The 19,591-nt window shown below is 48.0% G+C and overlaps 1 protein-coding gene and 1 long non-coding RNA gene across 6 annotated transcripts in view; one reads left to right on the top strand and one right to left on the bottom strand.

The window, feature by feature from the left end:
* The window catches only part of KIF6 (kinesin family member 6), a 505,895-nt gene that overhangs the window by 481,594 nt on the left and 4,710 nt on the right, over positions 1–19,591 (top strand). For all 5 annotated transcript variants that reach the window (XM_032339835.1, XM_032339836.1, XM_032339834.1 and 2 more), the window contains 5 exons: positions 2,632–2,716; positions 4,289–4,424; positions 6,847–6,944; positions 16,761–16,850; positions 18,393–18,499. In XM_032339835.1, coding sequence (XP_032195726.1) covers positions 2,632–2,716; positions 4,289–4,424; positions 6,847–6,944; positions 16,761–16,850; positions 18,393–18,499 — 516 coding nt within the window. The remainder of the gene's footprint in view (positions 1–2,631; positions 2,717–4,288; positions 4,425–6,846; positions 6,945–16,760; positions 16,851–18,392; positions 18,500–19,591) is intronic.
* LOC116588586 lies at positions 4,922–19,042 on the bottom strand. Its single transcript, XR_004285010.1, has 3 exons — positions 18,911–19,042; positions 13,063–13,179; positions 4,922–6,576 (listed from the first exon to the last, which is right to left on the bottom strand). It is a non-coding gene; the product is annotated as an uncharacterized LOC116588586 (long non-coding RNA).

Raw genomic sequence — 19,591 nt, 5'->3', positions numbered from 1 at the left:
CAGAGTGCATCTGTGGGCTGCCCGGCCAGCCACTGTGGAGCAGAGTCTTCGCTGAGTTTCTCAGGGGTTCCCTGGGCACGGAGCCAAAGAGTGTTAAAAGGAAGAAGGAGATCTACAGCTTTTCTTTTTCAACAGGCCAGAAGATAGATTTGCTCATTTCTGAAACTGTTAGGAGACAGCGAAACATTCTGTCCATTTCAAGTCCTACCATTATCAGTTTGATGTTAAGATACTATCTTTGGTTTATCGCAGCTAACATTTTTCCGAGAGAGCAAGGGCTGGTGCACGCATTTAGCACTGAGTGTCCCCTGCACATGGGGCCTGAACAGAGGGCAGGGGAGATACGATGCTCAGCAGGACCGGGTCCCCGCCCTCCAGGGGCTTCCAGTGCCTATGCCTGGGGGAGCATGGGCAATGTAGACAGGCAGCCAATTCATCAGGTTCAAAAATCACACTAGCCCAGGTAACATGTCATTCTGAGTTGGCAAGTCAAGTGGTATCTGCATCTCCCATGTTTAGATGGAGTAAGAAAGACACTTATCCAGTCAGTTTTCCAAGAGACAGTTGTCACTTGGCACATGGAAGAGAGAGTATCAGTGCCCAGAAGATAAAGGACAGACTCCTGATCTGCTTTGCATGTTTATCAATGAGTTAGATAATGGCACAAAAGGCAACAAAATGGACAGAATAAAGGCATGGCAGAATAAGGACCTCTCAGAAGGCTTAACCCCCAATAGATCGAAAGTGTGGCATTTAGAGTCAAAGGACAATTGCACTGAAATAGGATGTATTTTGACAACCACTCATAAAAATATGAAAGTGTTGAAACGAACCACAAGCTTAATAGAGGCCAGTGACAAACTGACAGGCCATGACAATGACAAAACTACAGAAAAACAAAAATGGCATGGGGTGGGGGGATGCCTGGTCTACACAATGAGCTCTTTGGAAACAGAAAAATCTGAGTCCAAATCCTAGCTCGGCACATTAGCTGTGTGACTTTGGGTTATTCATCGCCCTCTCTGAAACTCAGAATCTAACTGAAGTAAGATGATAAGACCCTCCCTCCTGGGTTATTTTGAGAATCAGTAACGTGAGTTGGCACCTAGCCCAGTACCCAGTAGAACTTGGCAGACAACAGGCATTCAATAATAGTCATTGTTCATTATTACCTGCTAGAGAAATAAAGAACGCACATTTTTTAAAAGGTTGGAAGTCCATTTTCCACCCTGTCCCTTTCAGACCTCTCTGGAATATTATGTCCAGATTTAGTCCTTAATGCTTAAGTTAAGTCAGAAAGCAACCATGTCACTGAGCCCTTGATGAGGGAGTCGGGCAGAATTAGCCTGAGAATAAAGCTCCAAAAACATGGTTGGTAAATTATATTTTTGTCATCATTGTGAAAATCTCTTAAGAGCCATCAGAGGAAGGAAGACAAGCTATGCCGCTCTTAAGACCCAAAGTCGAGGCGGAAAGAAATGATTGGGGTGGGTCTCAGCTCAAAGGAAAAGGAAACAGAGCTACCCATCATGAAATGCGCTACAGTGAGCTCCCCACCCCTAGAAGTATTTGGGCAGAAAATAGATGACCATCTGTCAGAAATGTTAACAGAAGAAATTTCTGGATCCAAGGCCCTTGCAACCAAACACAGCTGGCTTTGGATCCGGATTCCTGAAGTTAGCCGGGTGGCCTTGGGGCAAGTTAACATCTTTGAGCCTCAGTGTTCTTCTCTGCCAGATGAGAATGATAATGCTTCAAATGAGTACTAGAAAGATGAAGTCTGATCATGTCCAGAAAGCACCTGGCCCAAAGTAGATTCTCGCCTACTTGGAGTAAAAAAGCAGAGCTGTGTGACTTCCAAGACACCCTCTCTGAGGCTAGGAAAAGCAGAGCAGCCACGGAGACTGCTAGGAGGATAAATAGAGCCCGCCCAGTAGGCTAGGGAGGGGCCAGGCCCCCAACAAGCAACCAACCAGAGTGGGCAGCTTTGTAACCGGCAGCAGGGGTGAGCATGCCTGGGAACACGGCCCTCACCAGGACCTTGCCATGGTCTCACGGGCAGGGGTCTGAGCCTGTTCTCAGCTCTGGCTGCATATTAGCCTTGCTCAGTTTCATCGAGCTTGGCAACCTCCGCTTGGGAGGGAAGTCACAAACTGGAGACATGATTGGAGGCCAGAGACCCTCAGCACCTCAACTGGTACAGGGACAGATGTGACAGATGTGACAGATGTGAGACGGGTTAGTGATGTCTTCCCATTTGTGAGGGGCTCGGGAGCAGAGGATGGGAAAATGTTATTTTGCATCTTCCCTGAGGATTCAAGAGGAAATAAGTGAACTCCACAGTAAAAGGATTAATAGCAATGTAAGGACGGGTTCTCTTCCAGTGACAAATGTTGGACTGGGGGAGGGACGGTGGAAATCATCATGGGAGCCTCTCCTGTGAGGCTTTCAACCAAGCAGAGATTGCCATCCAGAGGAGGGGGCTGACCTCTCACCCAAAGGCCCCAGAAGGTCCTCACAGAGTCCCCTTTCATCTTGGGGCTCACATTGCCCTATCCTTCGCCCTGAATCTCACACATCTTTTGCCATTCTTCCTTGTTGGAGTAACCCATCGCCATCTCCCTTCCACAGGCCTCTCAGAAAACACAGCCTTGCCTTCAATGCCAGACTCGCTGGAAGAGAAGCTTCGATCCCAACTGGAGGAAGAAAAGAGAAGGTACCCTTTTTTTCACCTCACACACCCTGACCCCAGCTTGCAAGGGTCCTCGGGGATGACCTGGAGTGGCCCAGGCCAAGCAGGGTGGCCACTCCCCAGCCTGGGCCTGGAGCTGCTCTGGGAAAGCAGGTCCAGTGGTTGGGTCCTCAAGTAGGTGGAGGGCATGCCGCCTTTGAGCAGACAGATATGGAATGCAGGGACCATAAGCAGCGTGAGGCTGGAATCTCCGGAGCAGAAGGCCTAGCCAGGCCCTAGAGCCCATAGGGAGGTTTGCTTGTTGGCATCCCACCCACCGCCAGCCCAAGGTCCTCGGCTGCCCCTCAGGAGCAACTAGGCTTAGCTACTGCTGCCATCTAGTGGAGCCCAGAAGTATGACCATGGAGGGCTCCCTCCCGCCTGCACGTCTGCCCCCACTTCCCTCCTGAGTCTCCTCACCTGCAGGGCATCCCCAGAACCTCACACCCTCTTGCAGCCAGTCAGGTTCCCAAGATGACGTCAGTAACCAAGCGGCGAGAAACCTCCAGCATCGGCAGACACGTGGCCATAACTGATCCTCAGGATGGCCCCAGAATCTCACTAAACACCACAGTCCAGCTTTAGCCTTCATTCCTTGATTGATGCATTTGACCAATGTTTGCTATGCCCTGCAGGCCACAGAGAGGCTCTGGGGAGAGTCAAAAAGTCACCTTCCGGGCCCTCGGGTTGCTGAGGGTGTCAATGCTACATGAGCCACCGCTGGGCTAGGGAGCTGTGCCCCCTGAGCAAACCCAGGCCTTCTGGCCTCCCCACATCCTCCTTCCAGAAAGCCTTGGGCTGGCCTCTCAGATGTGCCACTGTTGCTCTCCTTCCTCACTCTGTTTTTCCCCATTTCTTTCTGACCCACTTTTCTTGTATCTTTACCCCACCCTGTGTCGTCTCCTTGGTCCGCATTCCCAACCCCAGCGTCCTCAGGAGCAACACTGTGTCCGCAGTTCCCGTTGGACAACTTCTGCTTCACGGCCACATGCCCCAAATCTATACGCACAGTAATAAATGTAGTGTGACTTCTGTCCTCAGTACAAAGTGAACCAATGGAATAGAGAGGTGGCTGAGACTGTGGTTTCTAGACCCAGATGGCGGGGGCTCACATCCTGGCCCCTCTGTTTATTAGCCTTCCCGCCACAGAGCAAGTTATGTATGGGGGGGGCAAGTTATGGGACCTCCATGCCTCAGGCCCCAGATCTGTAAAGTGGAGCATCTTCTTCACAGGACAGTGCAGAGGACTGAATCCATTGTTATGCCAAGTGCCTAGAACAATGCCTACCCCCTAGTAAGTGCTCAGTAATGGTAGCCATCCTTCTGGAAGAAGGGGGTATTCATCTCATACACAGAGCCCATGGGGCCTGCTTCTCTGTGAGGGTCTCAAGCCCAGGCCCCCAGCCCCTGGCCTCCGTGGACTGCCCTGGGGTCCCTGTCCCTGGCTCCAGCATGACACTGACAGACTTCTAAGACACAAACCCCTCAGTAACACTCCATTCCCGGCCTTTCCTTGCTGCCAGTGACTTTCAAGGCTCTTCCCTGATTCCACTGTAGGTATAAAATAATGTTCATGCGCCTGAAGGCCCTGAAGGTGGAGATTGAACACTTGCAGCTGCTCATGGACAAAGCCAAGGTGAAGCTGCAGAAAGAGTTTGAAGCCTGGTGGACAGAGGAAGCCACCAACCTGCAGGTATTAGTGAAGGTCCCCTTCCCTGCCCCAGAGCCCGCCCTCCTCCTGGGGCCCAGGGAATATTAGGGAGGCTGGGGAGAGACTGTTGGAGGCAGAAGAGTGGGGGCTTCGACCCACAGGCCACGTGCTCTCAGCCTTGGTTCGTGAGGCAAGTGCTTATCTTTCTAACAATGCCATGGCCAGGGGCTCCCTGTCTCCGTGCTCTGGGGCCTGATACGTAGAAAGGTGGGGGACGGAAGGGGTGCCCATACCGGCGGATTTGCCACTGTTGCTTTGTGTAATACCTCATTGACAATATCAACTGCTTTTTATTACAGTCATATGTGTGTTTGTATCCATAATGTACATATATGTAAATATATATTTCTCTAATTTATATATAAGCTATAGAAATTTTGGAAAATAGAGAAAAACACAAAGTAAAAATCACCATAATCCCACCCCTTAAGGATAACCAATATTATCTTATTGGATTAGATTATTTTATCTTTTTTCTGATGCATTTATTTCCATTTATTTTTATAAATATAGAATCATATTGGTCTTCAAGTATCATAAATGGCTTTTGCTTGTGGATCTCACTGCATTGCATGACCACTCTTCTGTGATACTTTTCTGTATCATTCTATTGACCATCTTGTTCCCTCCTATGAATTTATTTTAATCTGCTTAATCTTCTACTGTTTAATGTTTAGGTTGTTTCTAGTTTTACACTGGAGACATATTTATAGATAAATGTTCACACATTTACTAGACAGATTCCTGGAAGTTCTCTACAATACTATGAAAGTAAAATGGCTAAATAAATGTAAAATAAGAAGCTAATACAAAACCCCAATTCCAATTGTCCTGTAATTCATCAGCTGTGGTATAATGGAAGTGACAAGATTCATATTATCCAATCACCAGTGTGGCTGGTGGAATGCTCAGAGATGAACAGCTGATCCCTTTATCCTAAGGACAAGGAAACAGAGAGCCCAAGAAGTTATTTAGCCAATGACACACAGCCAAGCAGTAACCAGTATGTTACCAATAGCCATGGTTACTAGACACTAGAGAGAATATTTGGATAAAATTTAATACATGAGATGACAAAGAAAGCCAGTAAGATGGAAATAAATTATCAAAATATTCTTAAAGCAAAGTCATAGTATAATAAGATGTAAACCACTTTACAAATGTATTAATAAGATCTAGGGGGTGGGCTCAATATTTAACATAATTTCAAAGTAATGAGGAACAGAGTATTTTAAGGTTTCTGCAATCGAGTAATAGGATATGAAAATATCTGTGCTTTCTAACCGGTGACAAGTCACTGATACTACATATACTGCTATGGCCTGTTGTCCACATTGTGTTGTTGAAAGAAATGCTAAATCTCAGGTGGAAGTTGGGAAAATTGAAAATGTCATTGGTTCCTATCCATGTTCCCAGCACCCCCTGCATTCTGTCCATTCTCTGGTTAAGAACGCTTCGAGGAGAGGCCATCAACCGCTGCTGGTGCCCAGGGGCGTTTAGTCACTGGATAGTAGATGACGAGGGTCACTTTGGGTGACGCAGGGAGTCAAGGCAAGGCGGCTGGATTTAGGCCGCGTGTTGCTCATAGAGACAGTGAAAACTAGCGTCACCAAAATGTCCATTCTGCGTGTCCTCCACCCCACAGGAAGTCACTGAAACAAAACAGACCAGATGACTGCAATAGGGAAGATGGGGCACCCCGTTGCTGAGGAGTCAATTCTATGCTGCCTCTAGGCGGTTTTATAGCCTGCAAATGTACCCTGAGGGGAGCGAGGCCGAAAGCTTTAAACCTCATCAGAACATGGGAGGTGATGAGAAACTGTCCATCAGTTGTCCCCTGACCATCTCCTGGGGAGCTAGGAAGGCAAGTGGGGAACGGCCTTAGAATAACCACTCGAATTCGGGGAGGATCACAGGGCACTCTGCCAAGACTCAGAGATGCTGCCGTTGAAGCCGTGCTCACAAGCCCTGTGTGGAGACATGCAGGGTTGCTGGGGCGCCACTCTTCCTGTAGATGAAGAGCTCAATGGATTTCTCCTGCCTCCAGTAGCATCTCTTCGGGGGACGGGGGGAGGCAAAAGCAGAGAGGACTTCTGGAGAATTGTGAGATCGCATTTTAAACCCTTTTTCCTACCTACAAAAATGAACACATGCTCAATTTGGAAGGCGGAACACAGAAAGGAACAAAGAATACATCAACCATTATCCACAATCCCGCCAACCAGAGACAATATTTTGATGCCCATCATCATAGCCATGCAATGTCTAGCTTAATTTTTTTCTCCCACACATGTTGTACATAGCAACTTTGAGAGCAGGTTTTTTCACCTTAAAAAATACATCAAGGACATTTTCCCGTGTCAGGGAAAAGGTCATACTGTGAAACTCTTTCTTGGTCCAACAGGTAAACTCGCCAGCAACGAATTCACTCAATCACATGAGGCCCTTTCCCCAGACGCCTGAGTCCCAGCAGGAAAGGTCTCAGCTTGTCTCTAACAGGAGGTAAGGAGAGAACTCTACCAACAGAGGGAGGATGCAAGAAAGTTTCCTCACCTCTTCCCCGTCTGTTTTTGCTGCTCTAAGTGTGTCTCTATAGACCTCCTGACCCAGGGAGATGAATCGCGTGTACTGTGGCGTTGGCGTCAGGCCAATGGCTTTCGGATGTTTTGAGCAAAGGTTGTTGAGCACACCTCCTTGGTCCTTCTCCCCTGGCTCTGACAGCCAGCAGACCTACTGCCATGGCAACAAGAGACGAGTGGTTTAACTGTACGAAGCCCAGGTCCTGCCTCCTGGGTAGGAAGAAGGGGTTGGCAGTAGAGGGAAGGGAGGGTGTGGCATGGGAGAGAGGGGGATGTTGGTGGTAGATCATAGGTTAGCAGGCATGCCAGGATACAGAGGAGCTCTGGGAAATGACTCTGTCCTAGCACAGACTCAGGACAGAGGTGGGCAGCCTCCCATGAGGACAGCCTCCACCCGAGGACAGCCCAGAGCCAGTTTCCTTGATTGCTGGCATGATCCAGAAGGGACTCCACTTCCTCTGACCCCACGCCCACTTCTGAAGGTAGGTTCCTTCTCATGCCATCCACACGATTACCTTTCCAAACACACAACTCGGGTAGTAAGGCCAAGGACGCAGGCCTAAACCACCCTCCCTCTCCCAGACAGATCCACTACTGTCAGGACAGAGGCCAGGGAGGCACAAGTGGGGCATTGGCCTCTGCCACCGAGGAGCAATCCTTTGACTGGATTGGAATAGGGACTGAGCTCTCAAGGTGGAAAATGTGAAATAGAGCTTTTGAAAGAGGTAGTGGGGCACGTAAGTGTCTCAGGCAGTTAAGTGTCTGCCTCCGGCTCAGGTCATGATCCCAGGGTCCTGGGATCGAGCCCTGCTTGGGCTCGCTGCTCAGTGGGGAGTCTGCTTCTCCCTCTCTCACCCACCACCCCCTTCACCCCACTGGTGCGCTCGCTCTCTCTCTCTCTCTCTCTCTGTCTCTCTCATGTTCGCTTTCTATCTCAAATAAATAAAATCAAGAAAGAAAGGAAGAAAGGAGGGAAGAAGTGGTGGGTTCAGGGGGGCAGGTTGTGTCAGTATCTTTAAGTGATGTTATGAGACTGTCACATGACTTTTTTAAAAGATTTTATTTATTTCTTTGAGAGAGAGAATGATCAGGGAGAGGGACAGAGGGAGAAGGAGAAGCAGACTCCCCACTGAGCAGGGAGCCCAAAAGGGGACTCCACCCCAGGACCCTGGGATCATGACTTGAGCCAAAGGCAGTTCTTAACCACCTGAGCCACCCAGGCACTCAGCCTCTATGCTCTTTTTCTCAAAATCCTATAACCCCAATCCAGTCATGAGGAAAAAACCAGGGGACACTCTACAAAATACCTGACCAGTCCTCCTTAAAACTGTCAAGGCCATCAAAAACAAGAAAAATGTAAAAAACTGTCACAGACAAAAGGCAACTGAGGAGACAGGACAACAAAATGCAAACTGCGAGCCTGGATGGGGTCCTAGGTCAGAACAACACATTAGGGAAAAACTAAGAAACTTTAAGTAAAGCATGGACTTTAATTAATAATCATGTATCAGCATTGTTTCATTAGTTGGAAAATTTGTACCATACCAAGGTAAAATTGTATGATAAGGGAAACTGGGTATGAGGGACATGGAAACCCTTTGTACTATCTTGGCAAATTTTCGGTAAACCTGAAACTATGTTTTTGTTGCTGTTTGTAATATGGTTGACACACTACATTGTTAAATTAATGCAGGTATACAACGTAGTAATTCCATAAGTCTATACCTTATGCTATCATCTGAAACTATTATTTAAAAAGAAAATTTAAAAAGTCAGCCAGTGAGCCCTCCGTCACCTTATCGACATTTTCCCTGGGCTTCTGCTCACCCCTCCCCCCAAAGTTGGCCCTAGGTGCCAGCACTTCCACTTCTGTCCCAATTTTAGGAAACACCTCCTATCTGAGCCCCTAAATCCAAGGTCAACAGCAGGGAAAGTGTGTTCTGTTTAGTTATACTGGTGTTTTAAAAGGTAGTGTAGATACAGAAATGAAAAAATTGCTAAGCTAGACTTTATTAAAACCTAAAACACTGCTCTGCAAAGACACTGCTAAGAGAAGGAAAAGATAAGCCACAGACTGGGAGAAAATATTTTCAAAATATGTATCTGATAAAGGACTTGTATTCCAAAATACACAAAAACTTAAAATTTGACAAATAAGGAAAACAACCCAATTTAAAAATGGACAAAGTGTCTGAATAGCCACCTCACCCAAGATGATTTACAGATATATGTGTATGACAAAATGCTCAAAATCATATGGCATTAAGAAATTGCAAATTAATATTTGCAAACGACATATCAGATAAAGGGCTAGTATCCAAAATCTATCTAGAGCTTATCAAACTCAACACCCAAAGAAAAAATAATCCAGTCAAGATCCAGAGTGGTGCAACCACTCTGGAAAAACCACTCTGGAAAACAGCATGGAGGGTCCTCAAAATGTTGAAAATAGAGCTACCCTATGACTCCGCAATTGCACCACTGGTTATTTACCCTAAAGATATAAACGTAGTGATCCAAAGGGGCACGTGCACCCAAATGTTTATAGCAGCAATGTCCACAATAGCCAAACTATGGAAAGAACCTAGATGTCCATCAACAGATGAATGGATAAAGAAGATGTGGTATATATACACAGTGGAATACTATGCAGCCATCAAAAGAAGTGAAATCTTGCCATTTGTGACGACGTGGATGGAACTAGAGGGTATCATGCTTAGCGAAATAAGTCAATTGGAGAAAGACAACTATCATATGATCTCCCTGATAAGAGGAAGTGGAGATGCAATGTGGGGGTTTGGGGGGTAGGAAAAGAATAAATGAAACAAGATGGGATCAGGAGGGAGACAAACCATAAGAGACTTAATCTCACAAAACAAACTGAGGGTGGCTAAGGGGAGGGGGGTAGGGAGAGGGTGGCAGGGTTATGGACATTGGGGAGAGTATGTGCTATATTGAGTGCTGTGAAGTGTGTAAACCCAGCAATTCACAGACCTGTACCCCTGAGGCTAATAATACATTATATGTTTATTTAAAAAGAAAAAAAGAAAGAAAGAAAGAAAGAAAGAAAGAAAGAAAGAAAGAAAGAAAGAAAAAAGAAAACGAACAAATTAAAGCAACAATGAGATTCCTCTGCAAACCTATTGGAATGGTTAAAATCCCAAAACACTGACATCCACAAATGCTGGAGAGGATGTGGAGCTACAGAAACACTCTGTCTTTGCTAGTGGGAATGCAAAACGGTGTGGTCCTTGGGAAAACAGTTTGGTGGTTTCTTATTAAATGAAACATATTCTTACCATACGATTCAGCAGACATGCTCCTTGGTATTTACCCAAATGAGCTGAAAACTTATGTCCATACAAAAAAACCTATGCGTGGGTGTGTACAGCAACTTTATTCATAATTGCCCTAAGCTAGAAGCAACCAAGATGCCCTTCAAATGATGAATGGATATATGAACAGTGGTATATCCAGAAAATGAACTACTATGCAGTGCTAAAAAGAAATGAGCTATTGAGCCATGAAGAGACATAGAGGAAATTTAAATTTATATTACTAAGTGAAAGAAGCCAATGTGAAAAGCCTACATACTGTGTGATTCCAACATGATATTCTGGAAAGGGCAAAACTGTGGAGGCAATAGAAAGACTAGTGATTGCCAGTGTGAGAAGGGAGGGGTGGAAAGGAGGAATGGGGGAACACCGTGAATTTTTAAGGCAGTGAAATTATTCCATGTGATACATAATGGTGGGCATATGATAACACCCATTTGTTAAAATCCATAGAACTGTACAACGAAAAGGGTGAATCCCCAGATAAACTGTGGACTTGAGTTAATAACAATGTATCTGTGTTGGTTCATCAGTTGTAGCGAATGTACAAAGCTAATGCAAGATATGAATAATAGGGGAAACCACAAGGCTCGAGAGGGGAGTTATATGGGAATTCTCTGTACCATCTGCTCAATTCTCTTACAGAGATCTAAATTCTCTTATAGAAAATTTAAAACTTCTCAAAATAATTAGTCTATCAATTTAAATTTTTTAAAACGTCAGTGTAAGTAGACTTGCTCTATGGCAATACAGGCAGCTTAGCACTAATGTCCTACACTGGTCCTGTCTGTGCATTCCCTCAGGTACCTTCCAACCTCTGGGACACTTGAGTTTGTAACCCCTGTATAGCTGTCTCCTTCCCCTGAAACTCCTGGACTGCACAGAACGTATCTGAAAATCACTGACCCAGCCTTTCCTTGGTCATTGCTCTTGCTCAGTCCCGAACCTGTTATGTGTTTCACGCATTAATAAGGTCTCTTCCCAATGATGAGGCTCAGAACCCCTGGCTATTTCCCCAGCCACTTTTCCAGATCTCTTGCATGTTTCCTTACTGATAGAAATATCCTGTCCAACAAATAGGAAGCTCCAACTTTAAGTTTTCTTTAGTTTCAAAGACAATGCATTGTGAGCACGTATGTGTGTGTGTGTGTGTGTGTGTGTGTGTGTGTGTGTGTAAAGGCCCAGTACACTCCAGGACTATGAGGTGGAAATAGACTATGCCTTCCAAGTAAAGTTCAGAACCCTGAATTTCAAAGGTGTGTATCAGATTACCCATGGGAGCTTTTCTCAAAATCTTGCTCCCAGAGCACTACCCCAAGCCCCTTCACTGACTGCTGGCAGGAAGGTCTTTGGAGAGATGGCCCAGATAGGCCTTGGAGTGCTGTTCAACCCCAGTGGCAGCCAGTGCTCTGGCTGTCTTCTAACCCTCTGAGATAACCAAGTGTTCTGAATGGTGTTTGCTAAGACACCCCAAATGCAGGTGGTTGGCACCCCTAAACTCCCTCCACGCAGCAGTTTGGATACCCAAAATTGTAGTCAGAAAGTTTGCAATAGGTAAGAGGAAAAGCTCCCTGCTAGAGCCTGAAAAGGCAGAGGTATAGGGGCTCCACCTCTGACAAAGAAATCACCTGTCACGTGCTTTATAATGCTGGCAAAAAAGAACTCACAGGACTCTAGCAGGAGTGAGACAGGAAGGACACGATGTCCCACGTCATCATGGCTTCTCAGACCTTCTCTGCCAACACCCAGCAGTGGAGGATGAGTTGTCAGTGTCCTTAAATTCCCCTGAGGAGACAGCTTTAGCTCTCTTCTCTTATTTCTTTTTATTTCTCTTTTCTTCTCCTGGGCCTTGTAGACCAAGCACCGAGCAAATGTGCAACATAAATCATTGTCCCCATTTTACAGATGAGAACACTCGGGCTCTGAGAGGTCAACTGACTTGCTCAGGGTCTCCAGCTAATCAGTGGTAAGGCAGGGTTGGAACCCAGGCCTGTCAGTCTCCAGCTACTTGCTCACTCCTCACCTCAATGACTGCCCTTGAGAGGCACATGTATTTTCTGTTGCTTAGTAAGAGGTGGCATTTTCCAGCCCATATTCTGTGCTATTCCGTATAACCACGCTTTCTTTGTATTGTGCCACATGCCAGGTCCTCCTGCTTGGGCCTTCTGCTCTTTCCATGTGTCCACAGCCTAATTTTCTCAAGGGGCCAGGATTCTCAAAAAGTAAATCTACCCTTGCCTACAGAGCCAACCTCTGATTGGAAAACCAGCCCTCGTGCTACTGGCCCCCACCATTTCTGCCGAGAAGCCCTGATTTCCACCCCCCTCATTTAACTAACTGAGGCCCAGAAAGGAAAAGGGATGTTTCTCTCGCTGTCATTGATAATGCAAAGAGCTACAGCTTAGTCCTGAACTTCAGGCTCCAGGCTGAGCGGTGGTGCTGCCTTTCTTCCTACTTTCCCTCCCCCCACCCCCTCCCTGCCTCTTCTCCTCTCTTGGCTTCACTCCTGCACTCTATTCTTCCCCATTCCTTTCTCCCAGTTTCTTGCTCTGCTCATCTTTATCCCCCACTTCCATTGCCCTTCTCCCTCTTCTTTTTTCCTTTCCCTTCTCCCTAGACTTTTTGTCCCTCTCCCATGCTCTCCATTAGCCAAGGCTGCCTCTCCATATTGCTTTTCCATTTGTCCCCTCTGCCACCAGCCTTTACCTGCCAGCTTCTGTGAAGGAGTGCCTACCATGGAAAAGGCTAAGAACCAGCCACTGGGCAGGGCCTTCTAGAATCTTCTTGAGGAACCAAGAATCATGCTCCCCTCCTAGCACCGACCTGTGAGAGAAGTAGTGTCTTGGCATTCCTGAACATGCCTTAGATATTTCAGGTGAAAGAGAGCCTTAGCCCCAAAGCTCTGCGCAGTGGGTTTCAGAGGTGTGCATCACATCACCATGGGTTACCTGCAAGGAGTTCCCTCGGTTTAGACTTCCACAAAGGATGTCTGAAACAAATCATCATTTTAGTTCTTTCAAGCAGCATGCTCTTGTGCAAGACAGTCCCACACACCCCCTTGCGGATTTCCTCGACTCATCTTTGAGATGCATCAAGGTCCCTCTGCAGGGACACCACAAGCAGACAAATGTGCCAGGGAGTGGAAGAGCTGCAGGGGCAAGAGAGCCAGAGAGCCAGAGTCTGCTGCCTGTCCTCCCCCCGCCTCCAGAGCGCCTGCTCCAGATGGACTCGCTGCAAGCCTGGGGCTTGTCCTCTGCTCCTCAGGTTCTGGAAGAAACTTCCTCAGGGATGCCCAGGGCCTGCGGACCAATCACAGTAAATTCCCAGCACTCTGACTGGCAACCCAGGAGACCTATTATTAATACTACCAATTAATCCTTATTAAGAAAAAGATAGTTAATTCTGATGGCTGGTGTGTTCTTTCTCCTGAAGGCATGTCAACATGAGAAATGAATGCACTATGCAAGGCTGGTTGGTCAGGAAAGAGGAAAAAAAGTAATCTGTGGTGGGATCCTGAGGGTCAGAAACTCAGCTGTAGCAGCCGGGGCACTCGAGTAGCTTCAAGACTGGAAGAGTCAACTCCCTTAGGACCCCCAAGCCTTCATGGTGTGCCGTCCTACTGCACAGTCGTGGCAAGATGCTGGGCAACTGGGCTCCGGCAGAGGGAGTTGAACACCCCCATCTTTCCACGGTGTGATCATGATACCTTGATGCCCTGTCCATATCCATCTCCACCCCTCTGCCATCCACTGTCAACCCTTAATAGTTTGTACCCATGGACCTCCCTGGATTTTTAGACAAAGAGCCTCTGGGGACCCACTGGGAATCCAGTGAGTTAATGAGCCATTTGAGTGCCTGCGACCTGATTTTGTAAGACTTGCTACAGTTTCCACACTGACTTTGGCCTGGCATAATCCAAGCTCCTACAGAATGGAAAGCTCTTTCTCCTTCCCTCCTGGAGGCCTGCACCAGAAACCATTCAGGAGTCCTGATCATTGGACACTGTTCTCCAAGGAAAAGTGTGCAGAGCCTGCCACCTTGTGGCTGCCTCTGGTTCTACAGCACCCCAGCCGGAAGCACAGATGCTCCTCTCCCCCCACCACCCAGTGGAGTCTCTGGGATGCAGGGAAATAGGCGTGAGGGTGGCTTGGATTCTCAGGCCCTGATATCTCTTTCCATGTATTTGACCCACAGTCTCGAACCTGTGGAGGCAGGCCCAGGGAAAGAGGCCCAGCAGCTAGCTGAGTTGGGAGAGAGCAGAAGGCTAGAGTGAGGGAAAGTGTTGTATTTATGGGTGAGGCAGCAGGTTGTCCGGCCTGTGGAGCACCTCAAACTGATGGTTCAGGCTAGGCAAAGCCGGCCCCCCTGTCGAACCCCAATCCACCTCGCAGCCTGAGTGTCCCCAACTGTAAAGGAAGTTTCTGACCAGGTAACCTTTCAGGTCTCTTCCAGCTCTGATATGGTGCCTAGACAGGACCATCCCAAAGCAAAGGAGAGAATCCCAGCCTGTCACTGGCATCCTGGGACAGCATTGGCCTCTTCACCTCCCAAGGGGCAGTGTTGGGTTCTGCTGTTTGCAAGCAGGAATCCAAGGCAAGGCACACCCATCAGGCAGCCTGAATGAATCAGATGCCTGCGCCACTGGGTCTGATTCATCACTCAGGGGCAGGGGCTGGTCAGTTGGGGTGGCGAGGGGTGAGCTATGCATATCCAGCCGAGTCCAGTTGATAAAGTGTCATGGCTGAGAGCACGGATACTGACCCCTCACAGAATCATGAATCAGATTCAGATTCTGCCCTTATCCAGCTGGTAAGGAATTTCTTTAACCTCCCTAAGCCTCCATTCTCTCACTTGTGTAATGGGGAAAATGAGGCTCTTGGCAGGAGAAAATGGCATGATGTGTGCAGAGCACTTTCCAAGACTTGGTGAGTAGACAGCGTCTATAAATGCCATCTGTTCTGTGAGCGTGCACTATTCTTCCAAGTTCAGGGAAGAATGACCCCAAAGGCAATTGAGACATCATCCCGGCTGCCTCCATTTCAAAAGTGGTGGGCATTGCCTTGCTTTCAACAGAGCAGATAGCCTCTACCCAAGATGTTGGGCAGGGCCTCCCTGAAGAACCATGAAGGCATGACCCCAGCCCTGCAGAGCCCAGCAGGGCCTTTGCTCAGTGAGTCTAGAAGACGGGACCATCATGCCAGTGAGTTCAGAGGGCAGAACACTGGACCAGAGAGGATAATTTTCAAGCCTTAAGAGCTCATGGAGTTTGCATTGCTAGGTTTCATATCTGCTTGGGACCTCACAGCTCTTCCTTCTGTCTTCTTGCTCCCTTGTGGAATGGAGATGTCTAACTTATGCCTGTCCACCACTGTGTTTTAGAAGCACATCACATGTCTGTTTTCCCAGCTGGTGAGTTCCGCCTCAGGATGATATGACTTCCAGTCTCACCCATATCAGATTTAGATGGGACTTTGGACTTTGGAGTTGATGCTGGGACAAGTTAAGGCTTTGGGGGCTGGTGAGATGGAAGGAATGTATTTTGCACTTGAGAAGGACATGAATTTGCCAGGAGTGGAGGGAGAGGGCAGGTTAGGATGTGATGGACTTAATGTGTCCTCTAAAAATTGATTTGTTGAAACCTAATCCCACATATGATGATATTTGGAGGTAGGTCTTTAAGTCACAAGGATGGGGCCCTCATGAAGGAGATTAGCACCTTCGTAAGAGGCAGAGAGCTAGCTCACTCTCTTTCCAGCCTGTGAGAACACAGGAAGAATTTGGCGATCTGCTGGAAGAGGACCGGCCTGAGAACATGATCATGCAGTACCCTGACCTCAGACTCCCAACCTCTAGAACTTTGAGAAGCGAATTCCAGTTGTGTGAGACACAGGTCTAGGATGTTCTGTGACAGCAGCCTGAGCTGACCACAACACTGTCCATGACACGGGATTCCTGGCTCCTCTCGTAGTCAGCTCAGGCTGCCATAACAAAATACAATAGACAGGCTATCTTAAACAATAGGAACGTATTTATTTCTCACAGTTCTAGAAGCGGGAATTCCCAGATCAAGGTCCAACAAATTCAATTGTTGACAAGGACCCTCTTCCTGGCTTACAGACAGTACATTCCCGCTGTGTCCTCACATGGTAATGAACTCTGATCTCACTTCCTCTTCTTGTAAGAGCACCAGTCCCCTCAAAGTCACCCACCCCCATGACCTCATCAAGCCCAATTACCTCCCAAAGTCTTCCACTCCAAATATATCACACTGGGGTTTAGGGCTTCAACAGATGAATTTGGGGAGACACATGCATTCAACCCATACATCTCCTAATATAAACCCAAATTTCTTGTCTGTAAACCTCCTCCCATTCCTTTTCCTTTTGTCATTTTTTCTTTTGCAGTGATGTGAACACCAGGAAAATCTTGCCCTCGCCTCACCCCATCCCACAGAGTTGGGGGCACAACAGCACCAGCGCCTCCCTGGAAAGCAGGTCTGTCTTCTCCTCCTCTGATGCCTGTGACAGTCCCTGCTATGCGTGGGATGAGTCAAAATTGCCAGTTCTCTTCTCCCACATCCCGAGGAGCCCCTTGTCTGGTAGCCACACAGACAGAGCTCAGGGCTGGTCTACCCCGGTACCCTAGGAATACTATGGAGTCTCTCATAGATGCTGAGTGCCAAAGCTGGAGTATTTTCTCCCAGAGGTCTTGGTGGGTCCGTGCAGGCAGACTTGCTTCAAGTCTCCTTGTAAATAGATGTACCCAGGGCCATTAAAGGAAAGAATTGCTGGCTCACAGGTCTTTCCAGTCCCACCACAGTGTCCCCAGGCAGGGAAGGACAGAGAGTTGACAAGACTAGCCTCAGGCCCTGTGCACTGTTCACTGCAGACTGAACAAAGCTGACAAGACCTCTCCCCAGCAGTGCTCTTTGTGCCCTCTAACTATAAGGCTTGAGCACCCCTCTTCACCTACATACCCCCCAAACTGTCCAAGGGTGAGGTCCAGCCACACTCCTCCTGGAGCCCAGACAGAAGCTATACCCCTGCGGGCCCCACGGGACCACTTCTGGATTGCAGCTGGATGCCAACACAATTACTTGTGATCGTGAACAGCCCTTTATTATGTCCTGTCCTCACTGCCTTCCAAGAGAGTGGATACTGTCACTTGCTGTGTGGAGTGACAGGATGTGGGTTATGCTTGGCGAGTCAGGAGGGAACTGCTTTGAATTTTCTATAGGGACAATTTGTTGGATGGGAAAATAAGAGGGAGGAAAGCACAAACATTCTTCCTTTTTTTAAGGGGATTTCTTGGAACTTCCACACTTCTCATAAATCTCATTGGTTGGAACCTGGTCACCTGACCACACATAGCTGCAAAGGAGGCTGGGAAATGTAATTTTTTTTTTTTTTCAGCCATGGTGACGTACTCAGCTAAATACGTTTTATGAAGAGAGGAGAGAATAGTTATCTGTCCCAGGAGCAACTAACGAAGTCATGGTAGAGTAAGGACGTGCCATCTAAGTTGGGTGCTGAAGGAGACAGTCAAGCCCCAGGAGGATCAGACTTGGTGAAGGCAGGGGTTGGGAGGGATGGGGAAGGTGCTCAGACAAAGCACATTCAGCCATGCAAAGGTCTTGAAGTAGAACAGTCCAGGGAAAGGAAACAGCTAAAGCAAAGGTCCTGAGGCCAGAAGGAACTCATGTTACTGAGTAACAGAATAACAGAAAGAAGGGCAGGGTGGCCAGAACACAGTATGCAAGGGGCCAGATCACACAAGAAGAGAGTCTGAGTTTCATTCAAAGAGTGATGTGAGAAGCCACTAATGGGTTTAAGGGTTAGGGTTAGGGGAGCACATGACACGTTTGCACATGAAGGGATTGCTGTGGCCCAGATACAGTGGAGGGATGAGGAGGCAGACTGCCATCCCACGACCTCCTGGGTGAGATCGGGTCACTGATCTACGCAAAGCACTTTGGAAAGGTAAGCGTGGGGTCCAAATGTAAGTCGCAGTGATGCGTGACTTGTGGTTGTACGCAGCATCTCTGAGAGGCCAGCGTCATCCATCCCTCTCACCGGGGACAGCCAGACGGACTCCGACATCCTGGCATTCATCAAGGCCAGAGAGAGCATTCTCCAGAAGAAATGTAAGTGCGCCTTCCTCCACAGCTCTGCTCACCAGCCCTTGGGAATGGAGGGGGAAGGCCAGAGCAAAGAGTGGGCTGAGAAGGAAGTAGGAAGCTTCCTGCCTATTCCTGAAACCACAGGACTGACCCTGTGATCACCTCACATGTGCCTGGCCTCTGCTTCCTCCAGGAAAAAGTTCCAGGAGGCGACATCACAAACACCAGGACAGACCCAAGGGGGCAGCGGGCCCAGGCCCTCCCACTCTTCCTGGCAAAGCTTCCCGCCCTCTTCCAGATCTTCAGCTCCTTGTGTTCTCTGTTCCCAAAGCCATTCACCTGTTTAGCCTTCTCCATACAAGAGGCTGAGTGATGGTTTGATAACTTGAATCCCCACCTAGAAATATCACTCTCCTATTGGAGCCTGGTTCTTACCAGTGAATTGTAGACATAATCACCATCTGAAGGCTCAGGCCTGAGGACACCTGTAACAGTTAAGAAAGAAATACCAGTGGTGTATCAGACAACAGGAAGAGAAAGAAAATGTTTTCCCTGGCCTTTGTCACCTCCTCCCCCACCCCCCCATCTTCCTCTTGGCAGCTGCCCCCCGACTGGGGACAGGCCTTCTCTTCTCCTGCCTCCCCTCTCCCTAGAGACCCCCAGGGATAAGACCCAAGACCCCTTACCCGAGCCCTACTTTTAACCTCGTCCCAGTAGTAAGCCAAAAGCTACCAGATGGGCCAAGCGTTGCTTTCCTGTGCCAACACTCTGATGGATGAAATGACAGACTTGGATCATATCAGGACTGACACCTGCCCCGAGAGGCCCACAGTCAGTTTCACGGCCAACTCTCTGCAGTTTAGACCCTAGGAGATCTGCACATGGACGGAGTATCACAAGCAAAGGATGGCCATGCCACGTCATCCTTCCAGCAGCAAGCAGGCACCCTCACTGAAATGCCAGCCTGCCCACTGTTCTCTCTCTACCACTGGGATCAGCTCCTCTGTCGTGGGGTTCCTCTGACACCTGAGATAGGCTGGCTCTGCCACCAACCCCCTTACACCATAGCTTGCCTTCTCTCCTCCATTTCCTTGTTGAAAAAAGAAAGGACATCAA

This window comes from Mustela erminea, chromosome 4 (genome assembly GCF_009829155.1).
Source record: "Mustela erminea isolate mMusErm1 chromosome 4, mMusErm1.Pri, whole genome shotgun sequence".
NCBI classification, from domain to species: Eukaryota; Metazoa; Chordata; class Mammalia; order Carnivora; family Mustelidae; genus Mustela; species Mustela erminea.
This window is presented reverse-complemented; position numbering and strand designations above follow the sequence as displayed.